The following is a 19598-nucleotide window of genomic DNA, read 5'->3' on the forward strand; positions in this document are numbered from 1 at the left end:
AAGAGTGAACATCGGCATTTTAGGTATCAGTGAACTAAAATGGACTGGAATGGGTGAATTTAACACAGATGACCATGATATCTACTACTGTGGGCAAGAAGCCCTTAGGAGAAATGGAGTAGCCCTCATAGTCAACAAAAAGTCCAAAGTTCAGTACTTGGATGCAATCTCAAAAACAACAGAATGATCTCTGTTAGTTTCCAAGGCAAACCATTCAATATCACAGTAATCCAAGTCTTTGCCCCAACCAGTAATGCTGAAGAAGCTGAAGTTGTACGGTTTTATGAAGACCCACAAGACTTTCTAGAACAACACCCCAAAGATATGTTCTTGTCTTTATAGAGGACTGGAATGCAAAAGTAGAAAGTCAAGAGATACCTGGAGTAACAGGCTAATTTGGCCTTGGAATTCAAAATGAAGCAGGCAAAGGTTTACAGAGTTTTGCCAAAAGAACACACTGGTCATAGAAAACACACTCTTCCAACAACAAAAGAGAAGACTCTACACATGGACATCACCAGATGGTCAATAAATTAGAACTCAAAGGTTTAATTCCTGCCTCAATATTATATATTCAAATATAATTTGCTACTTAAAATTGTTTTTAAGATATCTAGAAATTTCACTTCCTGACCAGCATATGATTCTTTACCATTTCATACTTGTTCACACCTACTGAATTCTATCTTTGATTTCATATTGCTTCCTTTCAAAGTTGACCATTTCACCTGTGTCCCTTCTAAAAGTCTAAAATATTCTTTAACCTAATCCTCTGTCTTAATTGACATTCACAACCTCAAACCTGGATAACTCCTCAAAGTTCCCACTTATTATTGTTCTAATAACACTACTCCCAACTGATTTCTTCCAAAGTAACATTATTTAGTATCTTTTCAGCCTTTAGTGCTGATCCTGGTCCCAGGTAAACACCTAATTTCCTCCGTTCCCAGGTACTGTAGAATAAAATGATGTATCATTCTCAGTTTCCTGGTTGACAATTTCCTGTTTTTAACTTTCAGTTCAGTTCAGTCACTTAGTCGTGTCTGACTCTTTGTGACCCCATGGACTGCAGCACACCAGGCCTCCCTGTCCATCAACAACTCCTGGAGTTTACTCAAACTTATGTCTATTGAGTTGGTGATGCCATCCAACCACCTCATCCTCTGTTGCCCTCTTCTCCTCCTGCTTTCAATCTTTGCCAGCATCAGGGTCTTTTCAAATGAGTCAGGTTTCTCATCAGCTGGCCAAAGTATTGGAGTTTCAGCTTCAGCATCAGTCCTTCCAATGAATATTCAGGACTGATTTCCTTTAGGATGGACTGGATGGATCTCCTTGCAGTCCAAGTGACTCTCTAACACCACAGTTCAAAAGCATAAATTCTTCAGGGCTCAGTTTTCTTTATAGTCCAAATTTTTTACCCATACATGATTACTGGAAAAACCATAGCTTTGACTAGATGGACCGTTGTTGGCAAAGTAATGTCTCTGCTTTTTAATATGCTGTCTAGGTTGGTCTTAACTTTTCTTCCAAGGAGCAAGTGTCTTTTAACTTCATGGCTGAACTCACCATCTGCAGTGACTTTGGAGCCCCCCAAAATAAAGTCTGTCACTGTTTCCACTGTTTCCCCATCTATTTGCCATGAAGTGATGGGACCAGACACCATGATCTTATTTTTTTGCATGTTGAACTTTAAGCCAACTTTTTCACTCTCCTCTTTCACTTTCATCAAGAGGCTCTTTAGTTCTTCATTTTCTGCCATAAGGGTATTGTCATCTGCATATCTGATGTTATTGATATTTCTTCCAGAAATCTTGATTCCAGCTTGTGCTTCATCCTGCCTGGCAGTTTGCATGATGTACTCTGCATATAAGTTAAATAAGCAGGGTGACAATATACAGCCTTGATATACTCCTTTCCCGATTTGGAACCAGTCTGTTGTTCCAGGTTCAGTTCTGACTGTTGCTTCTTGACCTGCCTACAGAGTCTCAGGAGGCAGGTCAGGTGCTCTGGTATTTTCATCTCTTGAAGTATTTTCCACAGTTGTGATACACACAGTCAAAGGCTTTGGCATAGTCAATAGAGCAGAAGTAGATGATTTTCTAGAACTCAATTTCTTTTTCAATGATCCAATGGATGTTGGCAATTTGATCTCTGGTTCCTCTGCCTTTTCTAAATCCAGCTTAAACATCTGGAATTTCATGGTTCACAAACTGTTGAAGCCTGGCTTAGAGAATTTTGAGCCTTCTTTGCTAGCCTGTGAGATGAGTGCAATTGTTCGTTACCTTGAGCATTTTTTGGCATTACCTTTCTTTGGGATTGGAATGAAAACTGACCTCTTCCAGTCCTGTGGGCACTGCTGAGTTTTCCAAATTAGCTGGCATATTGAGTAACAGGATCATCTTTTACAACCTGAAAGAGCTCAACTGGAATTCCATCACCTCCACTAGCTTTGTTCATAGTGCTGCTTCCTAAAGCCCGCTTGACCTCGGATGTCTGGCTCTAGGTGAGTGATCACACCACACTGTGTTCTTGCCACCTCTTTTTAATACCTTCTGCTTCTGTTTGGTCCATATCATTTCTGTCCTTTATTGTGCCCATATTCATATGAAATGTTCCCTTGTTGTTTCTCATTTTCTTGAAGAAATCTCTAGTGTTTCTCATTCTATTGTTTTCCTGTATTTCTTTGCACGGACCACTGAGGAAGGCTGGCTTATCTTTCCTTGCAATTCTTTGGAACTCTGCATTCAAATGGGAGTTTTTAACCTTAGCCAGGCTAATAATTATTTTACTTATTTGTAGTTTATTACTAAAATATTCCAAAAGGCAGCTATTTGTACATTTCCAACATCACTTTCAACTACAATCGTCTCTCCTTCCACCTCACCCTAGATGACCACTGCTCGTAAGACAGTCATCAAACATCATCTCCAAAGCTTTCTCCAAAGCATCTCTTCACTAAGCTTTCCTTCATTCTCTTCCATTTTAACTAGTTTTAAGGAATTTGTGGTATTCCATTCTCATTTAAGGCTAACTTCAGCCTTTGTGCTATAAACTGTATCCCCTTCTATATTTTAAGAATTTTGCTTAATGAATTATCCCGTTTGTCACTTTCAAACTTCTCTGCTAGCTCCTTCCTCTTGGCAGATAATGATATTTCTTCCCAGTCACCTAGAGATTTTTCTTTGATTCCATAAATAAAGCTCATTTGATTCACCTTATATGGTTATCTTTTAAAATGTGTTTATACTAAAATACTTCTCAAACTAGTCTATGGTCACTTCTTCTATGGCTACACTGCTTCCATTCTCTTCAGTTAATTGAGATCTAACTTGTATATTCATTCTCCTCTTTACCAAAAATGATCTCTCACAGATCCCTGTTAATCTGCAATTCACAAAGCTGAGACCTCAATAACTGAATTTTTCTTAACTCCTGTTACACTGCAATACTTTCTAATTTTTTATATCCCTCTCCTCCTCACTTCATTCAAGCTTGCTTCTTTTTCCTCCATTTATAAGTAGTTTCACTCACCAAAATTTGTCCTTGAGCCTTTGTGTTTTTCAGTCTGTACTGTATCAGGGACCTCATATCAGGACGTAGCTATCACTTCTAGAAGAATGACTCTAACATCCTTTCTTTTGCCCAATTTCTGGATCCGTAATTGTGTCAACTAAAAATTAGCAGTTGCCATGGTTACTTGCCATCTACCTCTGCAAGGATTAAATCATGTACTGCTACAGCTGCTGATCTTCAACACCCCCTTAAAGAAGTTCAGGGTAGAAAACAGAAACGAGGCACTCTGTCCTTTAGGAAAAACTGGCAGAACAGGTCTTCAGATAGATGGTTTTGGGAGCCAATTTTATAAGCTCAATTCTTGTATTTCCTTATATCTAGAAAAGCACTCACAGCACTAACATCTACTCCTTGCAGATTTTTGGATCGCAGCCATTCTGACTGGTGTGAAGTGGTACCTCATTGTGGTTTTGATTTGCATTTCTCTAATAATGAGTGATGTTGAGCATCTTTTCATGTGTTTGTTAGCCATCCGTATGTCTTCTTTGGAGAAATGTCTATTTAGTTCTTTGGCCCATTTTTTGATTGGGTCGTTTATTTTTCTGGAGTTGAGCTGCATAAGTTGCTTGTATATTTTTGAGATGAGTTGTTTGTCAGTTGCTTCATTTGCTATTATTTTCTCCCATTCGGAAGGCTGTCTTTTCACCTTGCTTATAGTTTCCTTTGTTGTGCAGAAGCTTTTAATTTTAATTAGATCCCATTTGTTTATTTTTGCTTTTATTTCCAGAATTCTGGGAGGTGGATCATAGAGGATCCTGCTGTGATTTATTTCTGAGAGTGTTTTGCCTATATTCTCCTCTAGGAGTTTTATAGTTTCTGATCTTACATTTAGATCTTTAATCCATTTTGAGTTTATTTTTGTGTACGGTGTTAGAAAGTGATCTAGTTTCATTCTTTTACAAGTGGTTGACCAGTTTTCCCAGCACCACTTGTTAAAGAGATTGTCTTTACTCCATTGTATATTCTTGCCTCCTTTGTCAAAGATAAGGTGTCCATATGTGTGTGGATTTATCAGTTCTGATGAGATGGATGAAACTGGAGCCAATTATACAGAGTGAAGTAAGTCAGAAAGAAAAACACCAATACAGTATACTAACACATATATATGGAATTTAGGAAGATGGCAATGACGACCCTGTATGCAAGACAGGAAAAAAGACACAGATGTGTATAACGGACTTTTGGTCTCAGAGGGAGAGGGAGAGGGTGGGATGATTTGGGAGAATGGGAATTCTAACATGTATACTATCATGTAAGAATTGAATCGCCAGTCCATGTCTGACGTAGGGTGCAGCATGCTTGGGGCTGGTGCATGGGGATGACCCAGAGAGATGTTGTGGGGAGGGAGGTGGGAGGGGGGGTCATGTTTGAGAACGCATGTAAGAATTAAAGATTTTAAAATTAAAAAAAAATAAAATAAATAAAATAAAATAAAATAAAAAAAAGAAAAAAAAAAAACATCTACTCCTTATGACTAGGTGTAACCTTCGTGACACTAGAAGAAACTTTTTACAAAACATGTGTGCTCGATTGCCTGTACTCCCCCTTCTCCAAAATTACATATATAATGACTCTCCCCCTACCTCTTTGGCGCAGTTTCTCAACGCTATTAGAAATGTTATCTTCTGGGCTATAGTCTTCATTTTTCCCCCAAATAAAACTTAACTCAAACTCTCACATTTTACGTTTTTCTTTAAGTCAACAATTGTTATTTATCAGTAACTTTGGGGCACCTAGCAATCATTCTCCAAGTTTATCTTGCTGTCCATTCATCCTCAAACTTCATCTTTTTAATGAGGCCCTTCATTATATTCTTTTCCATTATATTCACTCTAGTATTTCAATCTTCTTTAATTCCTTTCTTTGTAATCATTCTCTATTCATTGTCGAAAGATTGATCTTTGTTACAAAGCTTGGTTCTAGCCTTATCTCTGATAGAATGGGTCTCATGTTTCTCTTTTATTCCACTACTCTGTTACGGTTTTCAATCTACAAGGAAATGCTATGAAATAGTATTTTCATTAAATAGAGAAGAAAATGAAAATTTACTGAGGTAATTCAATTTTTAAGATCACACATTAGTTCACAGGAGAACAAAGGCTTTAATTTTTTTCTCTGTCATTTTTAAATTAGTATCCACATTCTAAGTTCTATAATAACAGTGGATATGTCTGATTTTGTCCTTCACTGATATCCTGGCACAGAAAAGCATGCATGCATAATGCATGGAAGAATAACAGAGCTGGGAACATAAAACATTTCTGTAGGTTGCTTATGGTGACCAAAGCATAGATATGCATTTGGCATTTGCAAAGAACTGGGAAAAAATATGTATGTCATATAATAAGGCATTTTTTTAAGTCAATGAAGCTTTTGATAGATTTTTAGAAATGTAAATGAGAATAATAATACTTGGATTTTTTTGTCGAAGACTATCCAAGCTATGCTATAAGATAAAGACTTTATGCAGGTGCTTGAGGTAGATAGGCCAATTAGGAAATTGTCACTACTCTGCAAACACTTGATGAGATTGTAAATTAAGGCAGAAATTACAAGTTTGAAAGTGAGATTTGAGGGATCTTATGAGACAAAATAATAAAGCCTGGTGACTTGACTGCCTGTGGCTGTTAAGTCAGAGGAATGATTAAAGGCAGAATAAGGAATAGTGATCATTTTATTCATCAGTATGTGAAATACAGAACAAAGTTCAGGTTGGGGACAAAACAAAAAGAGTAATCATTTGAGACATTCAAATTTGTGTCGTTTGGAGAACAACCAAGTGGAGATATCTATTAAACAGATGAACATATGGGTCCAGAAATCAGGACGGGTAACTCAAGTGAGAGCTGTTACTTTGATGTATTCAATTCCTGTTCTCTTTTTCCCAGATATACAGTATATAAAGGCCAACTGTATAATTAACCAAGGTCTTAGTTTGAAGAATTCATACAAAATGTATAACTGTTCCCCAATTAAGGAACACTTAGATAAATTCTATCAGTCTATCCTTCTATCATCTACATTTCTATCTAAAGCAAATGTGTGGGAAATATCACATAATTATATATTTCATTGCCCCCCCCCCTTTTTAGCCTAAGAAGTACATTAAAAAGATGAGAAAAGAAAGAAAGAAAGTGAAGTCACTCAGTCGTGTCCGACTCTTTGCAACCTCATGGACTGTAGCCTACCAGGTTCCTCTGTCCATGGGATTTTCCAGGCAAGAATACTGGAATGGGTTGCCATTTCCTTCTCCAGGAGATCTTCCCTACCCAGGGATTGAACCCCAGGTTCCCGCATTGTAGGCAGACGCTTTACTGTCTGAGCCACCGGAAGGACACCATCTGAGCCACCAAAAGGATTTTGAAGTTAAAATACTTCAAAATCCTAGAAGGCATATATATATATGGTGTTTTAAATATTATCAACTATTTTAAAACAAGCATAAAACTGGAAGTATTTAAATAAATTTTCATTAGGAAGGAAAGAGTACATAGCCACATCATTCTCACAAATGAAATATGCGTGTTTGGCTGATGACTTTTTACAGTTTCAGAATGCTCATCATTACTACATCATAGAAATAGGTACTTGATGTAACACTAGTAATTGAAATATATCTGACACCATATGACTACTAACATAATTCACTACAAAAAAACCCACAAAATTACTTATATTTATGCCAAGATATTTACACCAGACTGGATTTAATCACCACACAAATACGGAATATTGGACATTATATAATAAACTGTCCTAGACTTTAAAAAATGACAGTTATGAAAACAAAATAACAACAGCAGTATAACATGGGAAACAGTATAAATTAAGAATTTAAATAGCGTAATATACAAAGGAAATGTGTAAGACTTGATTGGATCCTGGATCTAAGAAATATAAAAGGCCTGAAAAACAATTTGGAACAATCAAATAAATATGAATATGGAGTATATTTTATATAACATTTTGGATTTGTATAGATATTCTTAAGCATGAAAATAGTGTTGTGATTTTCTGGGACAATGACATATTCTTAGAAGATGCATTCTGAAATATTTACAAGTGAAGTGTGTGATTGCTTTCAAGAGGTTCAGCAAAACAAAGCATAAATATAAGACAGATATACATGTATACATGTATATATGTGTGTGTATGAATTTATATATATGAAAAAATACAAAGGGCAAAGTGCTAATAATTGGTAAGGTAAAGGAATAAAATATAGGTATCTAATGTACTATTTTCTCAAAATTCCATAGTTTATAAGATTATTAAAATTAAATGTTTGGGAAAAATAAGTGTACCTTGGGATATTATTTTTCTGATAAAAGAAAATAGACGAATATATCTGCAAATTCATCCATATTATTTTGCAAATGGATTCTTTCAGATACTTCACGAGCAGATCACTTTAAAATCATAAAAACTTTTAAAGGAAATCCTTCTCAAAAGATTATTTGATAAACTTAACAATAGAATTTGACAAAAACAGGCCAACTCCTTCATGAATGCAGATCCAAACACCAAACCAAAATATCACCAAACAGACTCCAACAATGTAAAAATGTATATTAAAAGAAAAAAGCCAGAGGTAAGAGAGAACACAAGAATGACCTGTTGAAATACTACTGGAACATTAATATTATTCACATTGTCAGAGGAGAAAGAACATCATGATTATGGCAGGAGATGTGCACACATGTGCGTGAACACACACATACATGCTAAACAAACTTCTTTTATACATTCTTGATAAAAACTTTTATCACACTACAAATAGAAGGCAATTCCCGTAACAAAATAAAGAGTATGTACAAAAGCCTGTAGTAATGGTCATACTTGATGAGGAATATTTAGCATCATTAACTATAGGTATTGAGCAAGGACTTATGGTGATGAATGGACTGACGGTTTCCTCTCTTTGACCTTCTCCTCTTCAATGTTCTCATTAGGGATTTGAGTGAAAGTGGATAAGGCAAAATTTCCCACTTGAGTAAAATTCAGCATTTGGAAGGATACAGTTTAAGGTAAAGTCAGTATTCCAAGTGATCTAAACTAGCAGAAATGCTTGGCCCAAATGAACAGAATTTAGCAGATATCTTTAATTGAAGTTCAAAATCAGCTATACACATGTAGTATACCCATATAGTATGTGGGAAAATCAGTTTGCTAAGTGATGATGCAAAAAAGTAGAAAAAAATTAACTGCTAAAAGTTCAATATAGGTTAAAAAAAATACAGCTACCAAAAAAAAAAAAATAGAAAAAGAAGGAAAGAGGTAAACCAATAATAGTATCTATTTAAAAAAGTGTTCTGTTTAGAAATAAGTACTAGGATTGAGGCAGACCTATTTTGTACCCCTATCTTACTAAACCAGAATATCAGTACCCTTAATAAAATCACCTATATCTATGGCAAAATTTTAAGTCAGACAGTGTTTCAGAAGGACATTGGCTCTCACATGGAGTGTGATTCAGAGGGTAAGAAATCTAAAAATCATGTTCCAGAAGAAAGGATGAAAGGAGTCGAACATCTTATAATTGAAACATCTCTTGGAAAAGTGGAGAATCCTTCAAATAATACAGAATGTTGAGAACTCATTGTAAGTTAGACTTTGTACCAACTATTTCAATCTACCCAAACCCTAGGAGATAGATATCAGTAAGTCAATTTTATAAAGGAGGAAACTCTCAGAGATTAACTTCCATCAAGACACCCAGATTCAGCAATGAGTACAACCTCACATTTATCCAAAACATAAGTTTGCTTATTACATTTCACTACCCACTATCTAGGCTATATGATGGGTTGTAACGTGGAAGAGACAGAGAAGTTTGTTGTTGCTCAATGAGAAAGAGGAATAGTGAGTGAAATAGAATTGCTTCTAAACAAGAAACAAAGTTAAAAATCTTTTATGTTAATAGTCTACCAAAAGATTACAACCATAAACTGTATACCCATATGTCTATGAAAGTTCATATCTTCCATATTAATTTTTAAAAAGTGATTTTAAATTTGTCTTGACATCATATTGACATTACCAGTTAATAATTTAAAAGAAGGCATCATTATAAGATTAGTATTAGGCTGTATATTGTCACCCTGCTTATTTAACTTATATGCAGGGTACATCTTGTGAAATGCTGGGCTGGATGAAGCACAAGCTGGAATCAAGATTGCCAGGAGAAATATCAATAACCTCAGATGTACAAATAACACCACCCTTACGGCAGAAAGTGAAGAAGAACTAAAGAGCCTCTTGATGAAAGTGAAAGAGGAGAGTGAAAAAGCTGGCTTAAAACTCAACATTCAGAAAACTAAGATCATGGCATCTGGTCCCATCACTTCATGGGAAATAGATGGGGAAACAATGCAATGACAGACTTTATTTTTTGGGCTCCAAAATCACTGCAGATGGTGACTGCAGCCATGAAATTAAAAGACACTTGCTCCTTGGAAGGAAAGTTATGACCAACCTAGACAACATATTAAAAAGCAGAGATATTATTTTGCCAAGCAAGGTCCATCTAGGCAAAGCTATGGTTTTTCCAATAGTCATGTGTGGATGTGAGAGTTAGACTATAAAGAAAGTTGAGTGCTGAGGAATTGATGCTTTTGAACTGTGGTGTTGGAGAAGACTCTTGAGAGTCCCTTGGACTGCAAGGAGATCCAACCAGTCCATTCTAAAGGAGACCATCCCTGGGTGTTCATTGTAAGGACTGATGCTGAAGCTGAAACTCCAATACTCTGGCCACCTGATGCAAAAAACTGACTTATTGGAAAAGACCCTTATGCTGAGAAAGATTGAAAGCAGGAGAAGGGGACAACAGAGGATGAGATGGTTAGATGGCATTACCAACTCAATGGACATGAGTTTGAGCAAGTTCTGGGAGTTGTTGATGGACAGGGCGGCCTGGTGTGCTGCAGTCCACAGGGTCGCAAAGAGTTAGACACAACTGAGTGACTAAACTAAACTGAACTGATAGTATTAGTACGGGAGTGAAATGGCACCCCACTCCAGTGCTCTTGCCTGGAGAATCCCAGGGACGGGGTAGCCTGGTGGGCTGCCGTCTATGGGGTCGCACAGAGTCAGACAGGACTGAAGCGACTTAGCAGCAGCAGTAGCAGCAGGAGCTTAATTTCGTTGTTTTAAGTTAGGTCTAGGACTGTAGATGAGTATCATAATTTCTACTAGATTCGGTATTCTCATGTATAGAAAGAAGATGCATGCACAGCTGGTGGGCTTCTAAGGTTTCAGCCTTCTGCACAGTTATGTGTATTTAAGAGTACCTCCAAAAAGCTTCTGCAGGATTCTAAATCAGGGTTTGTTTTCATTTTGCCTATTTTAACAAGTTATGGAATGAGTGAACAGGATTTGAGTGTGTTTAGGTGAAATTTAGTTACTGGTATAGATCTGTAATGGCTTCTCTGCTGGCTCAGACAGTAAAGAATCACCTGCAAAACAGGAGACCTGGGTTCAATCCCTGGGTGGGGAAGATCCCCTGGAGAAGGGAATGGCAACCAACTCCAGCATTCTTTCTGGAGAATTCCATGGACAGGAGCCTGGTGAGTTATGGGGTCCTGGTGACTCACGGGGTCTCAAAGAGTAGGACGCGTCTGTGTCACTAAAACTTTCACTTCACACTTCACTTCATTGACATCATGTACCCTTAAAAATTTTTGAATATATTTGCAAAGAAAAATGTGGAATAAAACCTCTAATTTATACTTATTAAGAATAAAACAATTTATGAGTATTAAAGTATGAATTAAGTATAAACTTAAATATTTAATTATTTGAAACATTTTCTACTTCGAAGAAATAAATAGCTTATTAAATTTCCCTCATTACACTTTGACCCAGATAATAATATTAGTCACCATCACAATTAGGAAGGAATAGATTATTTCAGGATGCCCTTGGCTTGCGTAAACACGCTATTTTGCTGTCTATATTTGGCTGTGTAGCTTGATCTAATCTTACAAGAATGGAATGATTATTGTGAACTAAGACCTAGAAACATTGTGAGAATGGGACTCAATGATTTATTCCTAATAAAACTTTGCAGCAGGGCAAATAATAAATTAGATTTTAGACAGATGGGCTTTTCTTCAGGAATTTTCATCTTATTCCTATAGTTGCCTAGACTGGGCCTTCATATATAAGCCTGAAGTCACCACATGGAGCAGGAAATAGCCGGTAGCTATTTTAAAATCTTTCAAAGGAAAATACTGTTTTCATACAGATTTTCATTAAAGAGTAATGCTGTTTTTCCAAAAGTGATTATTCTGCCTATTTGACACACATTTGAATGATCAGTTATCAACAATCTCTGTATAATAACATACCCATTAGCACCAGAAATAGCTCTGGAACCTTGCCAGATCTTAATGAAATGTAGTTGTGATTATTTAAAAAATTTTTATGTGTTCAACAGTGGTTCAAATGTATATCTGTCCATGATACATACGCTGGTACAATTCTGGAAAATTCTTTACACAGATTATTCTTCTCAAGATAGATAACTGAAATTATATTAAAATTATCTAAATTATTTTCACTTCATTGTAGAAATTATAGATATTATACCATTATGTAACTGATAGTTAAAAATGAGACATTCTCAACCTCTCAGATTTTCTCGAAAATTTTTTCATTCAGTGCTTCCACTCTAGTTGAAGAAAATGCAACATTAAATATTTCTGAATGGATAAGTCCTGGGGTTTCTATTGGGCCAATTGGTTTTCCTCCCATATCCCCAGAACTCTGCAATTTTCCATCTAGCAAAACTGAAAACATACTTAGAGAAGTAAGATATACTAGAAATCTTTTAGTTGTGTAGGATGATGCTGCTATTTCTAATATCTACTTCTAGTTTTATAGAAGTAAAACTACTATATATACTGTATCTACTTCTATATATATCTAGTTTTTTTAAAAAACTACCAAGAACAGTTTTGTAATCTTATTGAATAACTTTTCTTTCAAAGCAATGCAGTCTGGAGCAAAATAGCAAATTACATAAAGCCAGTAAACCAAGATATTGTGCAAAGCTCATTGATTTACTCTTGCCATCCTCACAAACATAACCGTTAGCCATGGAAAATAATATAGCCAGTTGTCTTCTGAAAACAAGTGAGGTGATATTTTAACGTGATTTTCACTTTAATCTCAAATTTCTCAGTCTTAGACATGGCAGCCTCTATTAAATGGTTGTGCCCCATCTGTGAGTTTTGTTTGATTAGATTTAAAATCTACAAAGAAAGATTAGTAAATTTCCTGAGGCTGATTTTGTATTTATCAACTTTGTTGTATCATTTCACACTGATTGGTGTGGAAAAGACTAGCATTAAACCACAAGGCAAACTATGCTGGAGGTTTATCCAAGAGGAGAATCTATAAATTATCACCAGCAATAAAATTATTTTATTTATCATAGCTTCACTACTTTGATTCCTCAGTATCCTATAGGGTGGGCAGTTCTTTCAGATAGCTACAGATACATAATTTTCTTAGAAAAACATAAGAGAATTTTTCTCTAAGTAAGAAAAAACCAATGTTCTGTGAAGTAGAATTAAACTGAGGTGTAGTTGTATTTCCTCATCAGAGTTTAAGAAAACATTAAGTCAGGGAGAAATCATTCAATGTGAAGAAACTGACATAAAACACAAGGACAAAATGTTACTTTTGAAGTACTGTCTGAGTTTAAATAATGCATTTGTTTCACTGAGATTCTACTATTAAGCACTGTTCTACGTGCTTTCAATATGTGAGTGAACAAAACAGACTAATTCCCTTGCCCTTGTGGAATTTACTTTGCAGTACTTGCAGACAGGAAAATTTAAAAACTATATGTGAATAATGTGTTACTTTGTAGAATGATGTAATTGCTAGGGAAAAAAGTGAGGCAAGGAAAGGACCATAGTGGGTGACAGTGGGTTTAGAAATTTAGATAGTGTAGTCAAGATCCTCTGATTCAATACAGATTTTCATATAATTTGAATACAATTCTTAGATTCAGGGTTGCTAGAAGTCATGACTTTGTTCCATAAAATTATACTAGTTTTAGTAAAACAAGGCAGTTGATTACCATGCTGGTAAGGGATATGTTTACATCTATTTATCAGGTTTCCTAACTTTGGGTTTTTCCTGGAAATTTAAATTGTCTTAGTAGTGCTGCTTTGAAATTTGTCCAGAGTTAACAGGCACAGAGACTTTAAACATGTCCTATGACTCAATTTACAATAACATATCAAAGCCTTTGCTTCTCTTAAGGATACAGAAATTAGTGTAAGGTTAAACATTCACTCATTGATCTTTTTTTATATGCCTTTTATCAATATTATATTTCAATATCACATTTTTATTGATGTTAATTATAACCTGAGGAACATTGAGTGTTCCTCAATTTATTAAAATTTCAGTTCAGTTCAGTTCATTTCAGTTGCTCAGTCATGTCCGACTCTTTGTGACCCCATGAATCGCAGCACACCAGGCCTCCCTGTCCATCACCATCTCCCGGAGTTCACTCAGACTCACGTTCATCGAGTCCATGATGCCATCCAGCCATCTCATCCTCTGTTGCCCCCTTCTCCTCCTGCCCCCAATCCTTCTCAGAATCAGAGTCTTTTCCAATGAGTTAACTGTTTGCATGAGGTGGCCAAAGTACTGGAGTTTCAGCTTTAGCATCATTCCTTCCAAAGAAATCCCAGGGCTGATCTCCTTCAGAATGGACTGGTTGGATCTCCTTGCAGTCCAAGGGACTCTCAAGAGTCTTCTCCAACACCACAATTCAAACGCATCAATTCTTCGGTGCTCAGCCTTCTTCACAATTCAACTCTCACATCCATACATGACCACTGGAAAAACCATAGCCTTGACTAGACGGACCTTAGTCAGCAAAGTAATGTCTCTGCTTTTGAATATACTATCTAGGTTGGTCATAACTTTTCTTCCAAGGAGTAAGCGTCTTTTAATTTCATGTCTGCAGTCACCATCTGCAGTGATTTTGGAGCCCCCCAAAAATAAATTCTAACACTGTTTCCACTGTTTCCCCACCTATTTCCCATGAAGTGATGGGACCAGATGCCATGATCTTCGTTTTCTGAATGTTGAAGTTTAGTGATTCTATATAAAAACTTTATGAACAGATTTGCATTATTCAGGTTTTATCAACTCTTGATGACCCCCTGCTTTTCTCCCGTTTATAAACCCAGAATTCCCAAATTTCAAGAAGTTGCCTGATATCACTAAAATGTCTGCAAGTTACAAATGCTGGAGAGGACATGTGGAGAAAAGGGAACCCTCCTACACTGTTGGTGGTGACATAAGTTGGTGCAAGCACTATGGAAAGTAGTACAGAAGTTCCTCAGAAAGCTAAAAACAGAATTGCCATATGATCTAGCAATCCCATTCTTGGGCATATATCCAGACAAAACTATAATTTGAAAAGATACATGCACCCTAATGTTCATTGCAGCACTACTCACAATAGCCAAGACATAGAAACAACCTAAGTGTCCATCAGCAGGTGAGAGGATAAAGATGTGGGGCATATACACAATGGAATATTCCTCAGCCATTCAGAAATGAAATAATGCCATTTGCAGCAACAGGAAAGCAACCAGAGACTATCATAAGTGAAGTCAGTCAGAAAGAGAAAGACAAACACCACATGATATCACTTAGATGTGGAATCTAAGACATGACGCAAATGCACCTGTCTATGAAACAGAAAGAGATCAGGGACATAGAAAATAGATTGGTGGTTGCCAGGGTAGGAGGGGTAGGAGAAGGGTGAATTGGGAGTTTTGGATAAGCAGATATAAACTGGTATATATAGAAGGGTAAACGACAAAGGTCTTCTGTATAGCACAGGAAATTATATTTTTTTCATTAAAAGTTTATGTTAAAAATTTTTAAATCATGTGAATTTTGTATCTTTTTACATGTTTTCCAACAATACTAAAATATAGTTGTATATTGCATATCATCAACTAAATAGATGCCCCCAGATAAATGCAGTTGGTTCTCTATGGTATTACTGCCACTCCCTTCCCTTCTCTCAGGAATGTGTAACCCATTGTGAGACATTCATTCCTTTGTTATTGTTATCCCAGCAGCTCTTTAGGTTTGCTTAGTGTTATAGGCAGCTTTCTATGTTTAAACATAAAATTCCTATGTAACAAGATAAACATGATGATGAAAACAAAAGCTCATCCTCAATCAGAATAGGCTTTGAATAGTTCTGGAAATAAATTATTGTCTTTTTTTTTTTCCTTGCTATTTAATCACATAGGATATAGGAAGACACATTCTGGAGTGATCTAGAGACTAGTAGCTCAGACAGTAAAGCGTATGCCTGCAATGCCGGAGACCCAAGTTCGATCCCTGGGTCGGGAAGATTCCCTGGAGAAGGAAAATGGCAACCCACTCCAGTGTCCTTGCCTGGAAAATCCCATGGACAGAAGAGCGGCGGGCTGTACAGTCCATGTGGTCACAAAGAGATGGACACAACTGAGTGACTAAGACACACACGGAGACTATAAAGTTGGAACCATTCGAGGGGAAAGTTGAAAACTCAGGAGAGAAAAGCTTTTGTAAAGTTATATTCAAATGCAATAATATATAGATATGTCATCACCAACTCAATGGACATGAGTTTGACTAAACTCTGGGAGCTGGTGATGGACAGGGAGGCCTAGTGTGCTGCAGTCCATGGGGTTGCAAACAGTTGGACATGACTGAGTGACTGAACTGAACTGATGTTTTCCTGATGGTATAAACTTCTTGATTTACAAAACACATTCTACCTTGGAGCCAGAAATATATCTGACTCTAGTATCAAGATAGAGGGGTTGCTACTATCTTAGAAAGTAGACAGCCAATAATACATTTCAAGTCCTGATTGATTACTCTCCTTCTTTACATAAGAGGGTGGTATGTAAAAGATTAACCCACAAGAAAGAGAGTCACAGGTTTTAATGTCTATAAGAACTTGGTTTATCAGTTGATAACACTCCCATATTTCTATTGCAGGAGCAGGAGAATCTGGAAAAAGTACCATTGTGAAACAAATGAAGTAGGTGCCCACTATTTTAAATATTTACTGTTTGATGTCTGTCCACGTGGGCTTCCCTTGTGGCTCAGCTGGTAAAGAATCCGCCTGCAACACGGGAGACCATGTATTTGACTATGACTTAAATAAGTACTTTTGGAAAAACTAATCGATAGTCTCTAAACCACAGATAGTGGCAGAGCAGTCACATTTCCTGTGCAAATATTCCTCCAATCCTTTATCTGTAAGCACAACAGATGAGTAATATTATAATTTCCATTTTTCTTTCAAATTTTGCCTCTCAACAAGATGACTACTAAAAGCAATTATGTTTTAAATATATTAATGCAGGTATGATTCAGGGTCTTAATATCATGAGCATAAGCCATAAACATTTCAAAATATGTCAGTGATCCATTTGAAATTAGGAAGAAACAATATTTTTAACTTAATTAGCATTTTGCATGCATGGAAATGAAACCCATATTTAAAGTTATTATCATCATAGATTTCAATTTGTTTTTGTATTTTTTCTCTATTTTTTTTCTCTTTACAATAAAATAAATAGACCTGAATTCTGAGTAAGGATATTATGAGCACAAAAATGCTCTAATTTAAGAATGCAATATCTAAATGAGTAAATGAAATACTAAGGGGAGTTGAATACGTGAACTCTCATGACTATGTCACTGCTGGAGAATTTCAAAGGACCATCATTGCTAAAGGAGAAGAAGATAATCATTTTTTTGAACTTATTTTTTACTATGCTTGAGGATCTTTTTCTTTGGAATGTATCCTGATGATGTAATGATCCCAACTAATGATGAAATTGTCTATTTGAAGTCTGATGTTGTTTGGTCACTATATCCAACTCTCGTGACCCCATGGACTGTAGCCCACCAGGCTCGTCTGTCCATGGGATTTTCCAGGCAAGAATACTGGAGTGGGTTGCCATGCCCTTCTCCAGGGGATATTCCCAAGCCAGGGATCAAACCTGGGTTCCCCACATTGGCAGGTGGATTCTTTACCTCTGAGCCACCAGGGAAGCCCACACTTTGAGCTAAGGAAGCATGTAATATCTGCCTCTATATTTTACGGATAGGTCTAAATCAGAATAAACAACTTATCTTCCCATGTGTCCTTTAGTCCCCTGCAATGATTATAGCAACAGCAGCCTCTACAGAAATAAATCTATGTGTAGTTACAGTGACCCCTGACTCTTTCAACCAAGTTATGCAACATCTGCACAAGTTATGTCTCCAAACATGTCGCTTAACCCCACTGTCACTGCTCCAGTTCAGAACCTCAGCATTGCTTTCCTGGATTACAGTGGCATCATGCTATCTCGTTTCTGCTTCTCCTCTTCTTTCCACTGTGTTAGCCACACTGCCACCAGCTATCTCTGCAGGAACTATTTTATCTCTTTCATGAATTGAACTCTTCACCTAACAAGATCAAACTCCCAGAACTCTTAAACATTTCAGAGTCCAGCTCTTGCCTATCTCTTCATCCTAATATCCCATAATCCCCCCTCCTTTCTGCCTCAGAAATGCTGAACTTACACAGTGCTATGGACTAACATACCATGGGTGGCAATATAGCTTAGTGGCTAAGATCGCAGGCTCTGAAATCAGGCTGTGTGTGTTGACCAGCTGTACCACCCATTAATGGGATAAGTCAGGGACAACATCTTTATGTATTTATGCCTTTGTTTCTACCTTGAAATGTAGGTGATAACTTTTATTGATACCTACTTTAAGTCAGGACTTATTACAAGAAACAAAATGATGCATAAGCACTTAAAACAACGTTTGGCACATACTGAAAGCTTGATGATTGTAAGCATCTATTTGGCCACACTGATTCTTCTGCTCAAAGTGTTCTTTTTCCTTTTGACTCTCTGGAAATAACCATTTATCCCTGAAAAATTAACTGATCATCCCTGCTGATGATCCTCCCTGATCCCTTACCACCTCTCCCAGTTGGGTTGATCACTTTTTCTAGTTCATTCCACCTGCCAGTATTTTTGCTATACATTATTATACTGTACAAAAATAGGATTTCATGCCCTACCTTCCTGTAATCTAGTACTCTCCAACAGCACATTCTGTGATGACAGGAATATTATTACATCTGTGCTCTCCATATGTGGCTAATGTGACTGAGGAGCTAACTTTTAAATTTTATTTAATTTTAATTAACATGTGTGGCTACTGTATGGGACAATAGAGCACTGGTCTATGGTTTTAGGGAGGAAGGACTTTTATACTTCATTCATTCTCTTCAGTGTTTGAAATACATTGCTGAAAATGCCTAGTAAATGCTTATTAATTTGAGCAGATCTAGGAAAGAACTTGCAGATGGAGAGTTCTGTCTCACAGTAATTGCAGTCCCTAGAAAAGCAGTGTTGCTCAAGTCCCACTACGGCTGGATTTTGTTAACTTTGCTGTTAATTTGCTTGGTGACAGGTATTTCTTATTTCATGAAAAAAAGGACAGAGATAAGAACTTGTTCCAGGAAGAAAACCTAAATGCCCCCAGGTTTACTTATAATTGCCATTTAAATTTAATAATTAAAGCCATATTCTAATTTTAATTTTTGACAGAGAACTGGGATTTCTTTCCTGAACTTATTCTTAATGTATCCATAAAAACATTTTACTGTTTTTTCTCTGTAGTCTTTAACTGACTATCTTAATCACCTAAGTTAATTGTTTAATACAGTAGGACAAATATGGCCATGCTTGAAGTATTGAATATAAATACAGCCAGTATTGCCAATCAAATACTAAAAACAATAAATAATAGTTATAGGTACTACCTTTACTCTTTCCACTAAGAGTATTTGCATTTGAAGGTTTTAATGTCTTTGGAGGCATTTGTATTCTTTTTACTCCCTATACTAAAGCTTCTGTGTGTATGGATGCAACACAAATCCCTAGTAATCTCTCATCTAAATGATGCCTAAT

General features: G+C 36.5%; 1 protein-coding gene across 1 annotated transcript in view; it reads left to right on the forward strand.

Moving 5' to 3' along the window:
• Positions 1 to 19598, forward strand: part of GNAT3 (G protein subunit alpha transducin 3) — a 54816-nt gene that overhangs the window by 6427 nt on the left and 28791 nt on the right. The window contains exon 2 of the mRNA XM_069587782.1: positions 16612 to 16654. Coding sequence (XP_069443883.1) covers positions 16612 to 16654 — 43 coding nt within the window. The remainder of the gene's footprint in view (positions 1 to 16611; positions 16655 to 19598) is intronic.

The sequence above is a fragment of the Ovis canadensis genome, chromosome 4, assembly GCF_042477335.2.
Source record: "Ovis canadensis isolate MfBH-ARS-UI-01 breed Bighorn chromosome 4, ARS-UI_OviCan_v2, whole genome shotgun sequence".
In the NCBI taxonomy this organism is placed as follows: Eukaryota; Metazoa; Chordata; class Mammalia; order Artiodactyla; family Bovidae; genus Ovis; species Ovis canadensis.